We start from the raw sequence: 10,184 nt of genomic DNA, 5'->3' as shown, positions 1-10,184 counted from the left end.
CTACCTCTACCCCTCCGCGTACCCTCTACCACCATTACCTCGCACCTCCTCACTGGGGCGTCTGCACTCCGTCTCTTCACATGTCCAAACCATCTCAGTCTCGCTTCCCTCAGCTTGTCCACCACAGAGGCCACTCCCACCTTCTCCCGGATAACCTCATTCCTAATCTTGTCGCTCCTAGTGTGCCCACACATCCATCTCAACATCCTCATCTCCGCAACATGCATTTTATGAACATGTGCGTTCTACCATGTGCGTTCAGTTGACAAATGATTAAGTAAAAAGGTTCAGAATACAAACTGATACAATCATACCATTTTGCCAAAATAAAACCCAAACTTAATTGACACCTTTCATTTAATTGTCTTCTAAAGCTTGGATTTTGGTAGATCCACCACTTTCTCTCTGCTTCTTCCTTCCTTCCATTAACGCTGCAACTATCGAGATCATGGCCTCCGGCGCCGACGAATTTGTCAAAGGACATGTTCACCCTAATGGCGTTGCTGTTCTCACTCTCGATCGTCCTAAAGCTCTCAATGCCATGAACCTCGGTGAACTTTTATTTAACTTCACTTTTATTTTTTCCCATTATAATTACATTTTTTTCTTCCCTTTAACCGGTTTGGAGCTGAATCAAACACTCAAATCTTTCTATTGTTTTCCTTTGTTCCGTGTGTCTCAAAATTCACAGACCCTAGTTGAGGTGTCTAAGTGAAATTCGGCTGTATTTAATTTGTATTCTCATGTATAGTTTTTCCCATTAACAAGGATAGGAGTTAAAGGGAAGGAAGGAAAAATCGGAATACTAGTATAAATATGTACTTTTTTTTCCCTCTAAGCTTGAGAATTTGATATACTACATCTTCATTTAAGCAATTACATTTCTGTCTACCTCATGCTTGATTGATATGTGACACAGATATGGACATCAAGTACAAGAGTTTCCTGGATGAGTGGGAAACAGACCCAATGGTCAAGTGTGTTTTGGTTGAGAGTAGCTCCCCGCGTGCCTTTTCAGCAGGTAACCGGCAAAAGTCTTTAATTTACTGGATGTATACTGGCTAGTACTTTATTTGGTATATTTGCAGCATCTATTTCCTAAACAAGTTATGTTGGTACATCATTAGTCAATTTTGGTAGAGCCTACAAGTCGCAGTTACAATGCGTAGTATGACAGGTTCTAGTAATATTATGAGTAACAATTCTTTTCTGATGCAGGGATGGATATTAAGGGGGTTGTTGCTGAAATTCAAAAGGACAAATGTACACCTCTTGTGCAAAAGGTTTTTCTCACATTATCAGATTTACCCTATAAGTGTACTCAACATGTCAATTTTTCCTTCTGTGTTTGGGAATCATTGTTGGTTTTTTCTGCTCTGTAGCTCAGTCTTTGTTGTTTGTAGTTTCATTGGATAAATATTGTCTTGCTGAGTTGATGCTGATGCATATTAGAAACAGTAACACTAGTGATTTTACCTGAAGGGGTTGCTCAAGCTGGTTTAGACCAAAACGTCAATCAGCTATGATTGAGGTCTTTCAGTGTCCCCGTAATGTGCACAAAATCATAACAATATGTGTTAGCAGAGGTACATACACTAGCTGTATTTTTTTTTTAAAAAGAAAAAAGAATCAGAATACCATTATCTGTTCTAGTTTGGTTCTTAATAAGGCGGTATAAAAAGAACCATAGCCTTTTATGCAATTCTTATGAATATTGTTAGAATCAATTAGGGAGACATTGGGTATTGTGACTATGTAGCATTGATTTCTTCCTTGTTTAAATAAATGCATTTACTATTTAACACCCTATAACATTGGAGAATAATCAACTGAGAACATTCTTCCATTTCTCTCTTGTGTTCTACTTCACACGTGGTGTAAGGGCAAGGTTAGGGGTAGATGTTGTACAGTTACAGCAACTCTCTCTCGAGAAAGATTGTCGCCGTGCAATTTTTTTGGCGATCAGTACTATTTCAGTTGTTCCATATTTTTGTGAGTGCCGTGCAAACCAACACCACCATCAGGTCCCTCACCTCCCTGGGACAAAGACCCAGCAAGTTCCACTGGAGAAGGTGTCTCACGTATTTCACGTGCCAGAGAGAAGGAAGAGACAGTGAGATCTGAGTCAACAATGGGGAGTGTCTATTGGTCTATTAATAATTCAAATTCAAATAATATAGCTCGTCAGGTTAATGCCATTCACAATGGAGACCAATGGTGTAGGTAGATTCAAAAGCTTAGAGTTAAATAGGCTTTCGTCAATAATAACTTGCAATTCACATCAATATTCATCGTTCACCAAGAATCAATAGCAAACATCTAGCTATGAGTCTCGAAGAAACTTGAACTTAATTGGCAGTAAGCTGACTTGTCTGCCACAGGACATTCATAAGTTTCTCTTTGATGGTGTACCTATTATAATAATGTGATTCATTTGAACATTCTTCATTCTTGAAGTATGTGTAGTTGGTTCTTTGTGGTTGGTTCATGGCACTGTTCTTAACTGAGTGATGTCTGTTTACACAAGTTGATGTTTTCTGAATGCAAAACATGTTTATTCTTCTTCAAAATATTTGTCCTTTTTAATACTTGTGGGCTTTTCTTTTAGCATGTATCCTTGGAGTTGATAGTTGCACTTAATCATGCTCAATTGGATGATTTGCTTCTTTATGTTCTTAATATATTCTCCTGGCAAAAATGTTTTTGATATATAACCCTTCGTTTACATATAATAGCACGTATACATATGTCCTATTTAAAGAGGGGAAACTCATGCTCTTTCTCAGACACACATCCATTTATGAACCTCTTTAACACCATAATGAGTCTGTGACTTGCTCCACTCTTGTTCTTCTACCACTCTTAGCACCATATATCAGTTCTGCATGCCTCTGAGTGATGCCTTAATATTTAATATGTTAATATATGGGTATGTTTGAAGTGAACACTGCAACTCAGTTTGTTAGTAGGACTTTCAGAAAATTGAAATGTGTTCCTTCCTTATGTACAGGTATTCGCAGCAGAGTATTCTCTGATTTGCAAAATATCCAAGTACAGAAAGCCTTACATCAGCTTCATGGATGGCATAACAATGGGCTTTGGCATTGGTTTATCAGGTCATGGTATCTATAGGCTTATCACCGAGGTATTTCCCCCCCTTGTATGAGTACTGATTGTTGCAACTATGGTCTTATTTATACTCTTTATATTGTTTCAGAGGACTGTTCTAGCTATGCCAGAAAATGGAATCGGGTTGTTTCCAGATGTTGGATTTTCTTATATAGCTGCACATAGTCCTGGCGAAGGGGCAGTTGGTATGCATTCTCTCTTTCTGCTGGGGAAGTTGCATTAATGAAAGATTAATTAAAACGGACTTGAAGTTTTAGCAACACCTATTACTATCGGAAGGCTTTGCGGTAGGCGAAAAAATGCTTGTCTATTTGGAATGTGTGAAAACTCTCCTCTTTCCATCTCCCTTCTCAGCTCACCGGTCAATGAATTTTTCGATGAAGTCCCTTTTCAGCTTAGTTATGGATTGAAGAGTCTTTTATTTCTGGTGGCAAATCATTTGAATTAATAGATGTTACCGAGGTTTACGATAGAAGGTTTGTCCTTGTCGAATGCAGTAGAAGATTCACGAGCAAATCAAGATTGACGAGAGCAACTTGCAATGGTTCTGTGAAGCTTTGAAAGAAGCTTCGATTGGCACTGGAACAAATGCAGAAGATGGGGTAGGAAGATACATGCGTAGACATTCAGAGTTTTTCCAAACTATTACTACTATGGGCATTATGTGAGAATAGAAACTCTACCAGGTAAAAAATAAAATAAAAAATATGCAGTAATAATCCCAGAAGATGAATACGGTAGGGGATAGACCAGAACTTGCAGAGAAGATTCTAAGATATCTGGGAAGGCGTCAAATCCAATATTTCAGCTGGCGACAGACCAATCCAAGTGATACATTGAAGCTGCACAGACCATTGGATTGCCGACTGTATCCAAGGAATCCTGCTCATGAAGCACAAGGAGTACTAAAGAGGGAGTTTGGAAGTGAACATCTTTCAAAATGTCACAACCTAAGTCCCAACTGAGAGTTGATACAAAAATGGTTCGTTAGCAGATGACAGTTGACTGTTGGTCTCAAAGTCACTCCCGTTAATCACAATCATTTCTCGTTGGATCTCCCTTCGAGACAAGAATCAGTTAGAATCAAAGAAGGAGAGTGGTTTTGGAATGGTAGAAATTGTCTGTGGTGTGGTGGTCAAAATCAGAACAAAGATGGGTCAAAGCTTTTGGCATTCCTCTTCAAGCGTCATCTGTTAACAGTTTTAATACCATTGGAGATTAATGCAGTGGTAACCTTGGTATCAACGAGTATACAAAGGACTCTATTGGGCTCACTTCAGTGCTAGAATTTACTCTAGCGACCAGAGCTTCCAAATTTCAATTCTAAATGACAATCACATTAACTCAGATCAGCTGGGAGGAATGGCTCTGGCAAAATGGCAAAAGGGGGTCTGATGGAGCAGGCCCTCAATAGTCTCATCTCGTAGGAACACTTGCCCAGCTTGAATTCTAATATCGACCCACCTGTTAACCCGCTGGGTAATGCATGATCAAAGCACACAATTGGGATTTGGGGCCATATTTGAGACACAAATCATTACAGAAAGAAGGCACAAAAAGAAAGGCCCAATTGAAGGTGGGCAGTTTAATAAAATAGAAATTAGTCTAGAGGGCTGTCGGTCGGTCATAAACCAGACTCAAATGCTAACATATTTAGTATATTACAACTGAATTCTGCACCAATTCAATTTGACGAGCCTCAGATTCACTAACACAGCACCTCCCCAATCTTCTCTCTGGACAAAGTTTAGGAGTTTGTCCCTCAGATGCTAATGACGAAAAAGACCCAGCAGAGGATATCCCTCTATTACCTCGTCAACCTTCGCTGCATATGGATATGGATTTGGCCCCGATAAACACCTCAGATACTGAATTCTCCTCTCAAACTATTGGTGCAGCTTTACCATTAACATGGTATTAGGGGGCTCTAGCATGCAAATCACAGACAGGTCAACAGTAATAGAGTATAGTTCAAAGTGGGCTAGGATTACTAAGGGGAAGGCATGCAAATACATTCGGGATTAACATGCAAACCTGGGAAAGAGGGGAAAAACAAATGAAAAGACTAATTTGTGGAGTCAACCACGATCACAAGGGTGGGTTCAGATAAATGGAATCAGGGGTAGGCATTACAATTTTTTTTATTTTTTTTGGAGATTAAACACTAGACAAACTGTAGATCGATGGGTAGGAAGTCAGTGACTCAAATGCTATAAAGAAGAAATCATCACTCCATATAAACAACTCTATTCTCAATCTGAAACATGGAGACACAACTTTACCATCTAGAATCAGACCATAATCACAGATGAGGAAAAATCATGATTGGAGAGGCCTTTTGAAGAGCAGGAGGTGCTTCACATTATCAGATTATGTGCAAATGACAAAGCCCCTGGTCCTGATGGTTATTCAATGGGATTTCTCAGTGCTTGCCGTTACTTTTTGAAGGTGGATATTCTCAAGACTGGCAAATTTTCACTCTCATGCTTATTTTGAGAGAAGTCTGATTAGCAGTATTTACAAGATTATCTCTAAGACTCTAGCTGAAAGAATGAAAAGGTTGATCGAGAAGATAGTAAACAAACACCAATGCCTTCATAAGGGTAGACAAATTATTGATGCTTCCCTTATTGCAAAGGAATGTGTTGATGCTAGGTAGAAGGAGAAATCTGGAGTCCTTTGTAAACTAGACATTGAGAAATCTTTTAATCATATCAACTCAAAGTATTTGATCAATATTACGAGGGTCGCGGGTTTTAGGGACAAATGCCGTAAATGCATTTATTTTGCATCAATACAATGAAGTTTTCTGTTCTTTTTTTTTATTAGGTAAAAGTATTTTCATTAATAAACATGACCAAAACGGCCGTATACAAAAACTATACCAAATGATCAAGCCTCTACAAAATATGATACTCTACAAACTCCACCCAATCCTCTATACAACAAGGAACTTTCCATTGACACCTGTTGAATTGTGTGACCATAAACTTAAGCTGTTAGAAAGAACACACTTTTATAGTTAATTGTATTCTCAACATGCCCTCTCATGTGCGGCCTAATTCTTTTTGTGGGCCAAGCATGTGGAAATTCTTTTTAATTTGGGTGGCAGTGAGATTTGATCCTAGGACCTTTGCTTGCTTTGATACCATGTTGAAGTGTGTGACCATCTCATCTAAAAGCTTAAGCTTTTACAGAGAGTTATATTCCTAGCACGCTCCCTCACGTGCGGGCCTGATTCTTTTTTCATGGGCGAAGCACGTGGAAATTCTTTTTTGGTAAGTGAGATTCGATCCCAAGACATTTGCTTGCTCTGATACCATGTTGAAGTGTGAGCATCTTATCTAAAAGCTTAATCTTGTTAGAGAGGCACACTTTTATTAGTTAATTGTATTCTCAACAACACCAAAAGACTAAGGGAGTGGAGACTACTTCTCAACTGCAAGAAACTTGACTCTACACCTTCAAAAGCTCTCCTATTTCTCTCTCCAAACTACCAACATTTAAGCAATCAGAACCACATTCCAAGCCCTTCATTTTCTCCTCCTTTTCATGTTCTTCCAACTAAGCATCAAATCTTTCACAGTTCTTGGCATTACCCAAGGAGTGTTGAACTATCCAAAAACATATTCCACCATAATCTCATGGACAATCTATAATGTAGAAGAAGGTGATACACGTCCTCGCCCGTCTCTTTGTTCCTGTAGCACCAACTAATGCAGCCATCCTTCCACTTTCTGAGATTTTTCGCTATCGAAATCACTCTTCTAGTTGCTAGCGAAGTAAAAAAAAACACACCTTCCTCGTCACACTTGGAGCCCATATTGCATTACGAGGGAATTTAACCTTCTCTCTAACCAAAAGTCTCATAAAAAGATCGCACATAGAACACTCCATTACTTCCAAGGCCCCACCACCACACATCAAGATTATCCACCGGATTGACTTGCCTATGAAGTTGATCTATCAAACTTTAAAACTCACTCACTTCTCAATCTTGAAAATCCCTTCTAAATCCCAAATCCCAAAAAGTCTCTCCACCTTGTGATCTCCTAATTTGTTGAATTGTCATTCTCTTTGGCAAGATATTCTATACAAACTCTGGAATTCATCTTTCGAAATTATGTTCCCACACCGTTATTTCCTCAAAATACACTCTCCTCCCATCTCCGACCTAGAATGAGATACTTTCCACGAAATAATCCCCTACCTTCATAATATTTCTCCACAAACCACCCAAAATGCAAAACAATATCTCTAGTTTTCCAACCCTCTTCTGTAATCCCATATTTATTACCTATCAATCCCCTCCATAGAGCTTGTACCTCCACCCGAAACTTCCATATCCATTTGCCGAATAAAGCTTTATGAAAGACTACTAAATCGTTAATTTCCCCATCCTCCCCAATTTTTAGGAGATGTGACAACCTCCCACCGCATCAAATGAAACTTCCTTGCCTTGTCCGCATCCCATAGGAAATCTCTTTAAATTTCCAACTTTGCAATGATTGAAGTTTGAGCAAGAAACAAGGACAAGTAGTAAGTGGGAATGCTAGAAAGTGTGCTCTTAATAAGCAATTCCTTCCCACCCTTGGACAAATATCTTTTCTGCCTTTTTGCTAATTTCTTCTTCACCCTCTAAATAGCTGGATTCCACATAGTGCCATCCTTGTTTGAAGGACCTAACAGTACTACAAGGTATGTAGTCGGAAGACTCCCAACCTTACAATTCAAAACTTGAGCAAGTAATCCAATATAATTCACCTCCCCAACAGAAAATATCTCATACTTCCTCAAATTAATTTGAAGTCTTGACACCGCCTGAAACCAAGTGAGGATTTGGCCTAAATAATCTGGTTGGGTCTCAATTGCATCACAAAAAACCAAGGTTTTATCCACGAACAACAAATGAGACATTGATATTATCACTTCACCCCTAACCGCCGCATTGAAACTAACCCCCAACACAACTCTATCTATCATCTTGCACAGAGCTTCCATAACTAAAATGAACAACATTGGTGATAGAAAGTCCCCTATCTCAAACCCCTCGAGCTCCCAAAAAATCCTCCCCTTCTCTCAAATTCCATTTGAAGCATAATGGAATCTAAGAATTTTCAATTCAGATGATCATATGCCTTTTCAAGATCAAATTTGCACAACACATCTGGTACTCCCTAGTTTCTCCTTGAATCCCTCACTTCGTTTGCCACCAATGTTACATCCAGAATATGTCTGCCCTCCACAAAAGCATTTTGTGAAGTAGAAACAGGCTCATCCAGCACCTTCTTAAGTCTAATAAAAAGCACCTTAGAAAAAATCTTATAAATACTTTCCACTAGACTAATAGGACTAATCCTTCAGGCACATAGCTCCCTTCCGCTTAGGATGATGACAATGAACAAGGCATTCAAACTTTTTTCAAATTCACTACTATCTTGGAACTCAACAATAGAATCCACCACGTCGATATTTATTATATTCAAGCAATGATGAAAAAAAAGCCAAAGAGAAACCATCTAAGCTCGGAGCTGGCACCCGCACAACACGCCACCGATTTTTTCACGATTGTCCTCTCCAACCACTCGCCCTCCTCCCCTCTAATTTGACTGAACCCTAAGACCCCCATGGTAGGCCTCCACTCTGCTTCCTCTTTAATTTATTTTTTCATAATAATCTATAACTACCCCCTTTACTTCCTGTTTTCCTACATGACTCACCCCATTGACCTCTACTGATTGTATAAAGTTCCTCCTTCTGTTTGCTACTGTCACCCTGTAACAGAATTTTATATTAGTATCCCCCTCTTTCAACCATAATGCTCTCGACATTTGCCTCCAACTAACCTCTAGGGCCTAAGCCAAGTCAACTAACTAACTTTTTAGCCCTTCTTTCCTCTTTCTCCCTCTTTTATAACTCCATCCCCACTTCTATCCTCTCCAACTCCTCTAATTCGTTCATAATCTCTCTCATCTTCACCTCTGCACTCCCAAACACCTTTTTATTCCACACCCTTATATCTGCTTTAAGTAATTTCAACTTTTTGGCTAGCCTAAAAGAAGGCCTCCCCCTCCACTACATAACTAGTCCACCAACTAGCCACTCTATCCTGAAAATCTACCAAACTTAGCCACATTTGTCAGATCTAAAAGGAGATCTCGTTCGCCTTCCTCTACTGCCATCCAATAATATAGTTGAATGGTTCGATAACAAACGCGAAAGAGGAACCTGGATCACATTGGGTGCCATCTCCTCCCAAGAAGTAGACACAAGAATGACTGGCAACGGAACCGGGAGGTACCGGTACCGGTTCCGGTCCGTTACCGGTTCCGTCTCAGTTCCGGATAGTACCGGTTAGATCCGGAATTGTTCCGGTCCGGGAGGGGTAACGGGACGGAAACCGGGATTTACCGGTCCGTCCCGGTCCGGTTAGTCTCGGTTCCGGTCCGGTTTGTTCTTTTTTTTTTTTTTTTTTTTTAATCTGAAAATTTGAAATTATAGCCGTTGAGAGCCGTTGGGCAACGGGTTTTGGGCCCCACCAACGGCTATTTCACCCCCATAACCCCCCTTTACACCTCCCTACCCCCCAAACTTTTTTTAATACCCCAAACTTCTTAAAACTACATTTTCATTCTTTTTTTTAACTATAAATACCCCTAATCTTTCATTCTTTTCACTCACAAAAATATCTTCTACTCTCTCTAGTCTCTACTCTCTAATCTCTTATTCTCGTTTAATTTACGAATTTGATCTTTGGAAATTGGAGCTTCAAAATTCAACTTTCAATTTTTGCCTTCCGGTCATACACGTCTACTTTTTTAAGTAGACGTTTGGTACATTCGTTCCAACTCACTTTTCATTTAGTTATTTATTTGTTTACATTTAATTATTTATTTTGTGAGTAATTAATCTCTAGTCTCTACTTATTTAGTTGTTTATTTGTTTAAAACTTTGCTAATCATTTTCGTATTATATATAATTTACTCACTTTTTATATTTGAATATGGATTCCGGTAAAAACAATGTTGACAAGGGTAAAACAACCATAGTTGATT

The 10,184-nt window shown here is 39.1% G+C and overlaps 1 protein-coding gene across 1 annotated transcript in view; it reads left to right on the top strand.

The window, feature by feature from the left end:
- The first annotated feature begins 359 nt into the window (after nucleotides 1–359).
- Nucleotides 360–10,184, top strand: part of LOC102579872 (3-hydroxyisobutyryl-CoA hydrolase-like protein 3, mitochondrial) — an 18,222-nt gene continuing 8,397 nt past the window's right edge. The window contains exons 1-5 of the mRNA XM_006351875.2: nucleotides 360–551; nucleotides 920–1,021; nucleotides 1,219–1,283; nucleotides 3,011–3,145; nucleotides 3,218–3,314. Of these exons, the coding sequence (XP_006351937.1) occupies nucleotides 449–551; nucleotides 920–1,021; nucleotides 1,219–1,283; nucleotides 3,011–3,145; nucleotides 3,218–3,314 (502 nt within the window). The 5' untranslated portion in view covers nucleotides 360–448. The remainder of the gene's footprint in view (nucleotides 552–919; nucleotides 1,022–1,218; nucleotides 1,284–3,010; nucleotides 3,146–3,217; nucleotides 3,315–10,184) is intronic.

Source organism: Solanum tuberosum, unplaced genomic scaffold, assembly GCF_000226075.1.
Source record: "Solanum tuberosum cultivar DM 1-3 516 R44 unplaced genomic scaffold, SolTub_3.0 scf00139, whole genome shotgun sequence".
NCBI classification, from domain to species: domain Eukaryota; kingdom Viridiplantae; phylum Streptophyta; class Magnoliopsida; order Solanales; family Solanaceae; genus Solanum; species Solanum tuberosum.
This window is presented reverse-complemented; position numbering and strand designations above follow the sequence as displayed.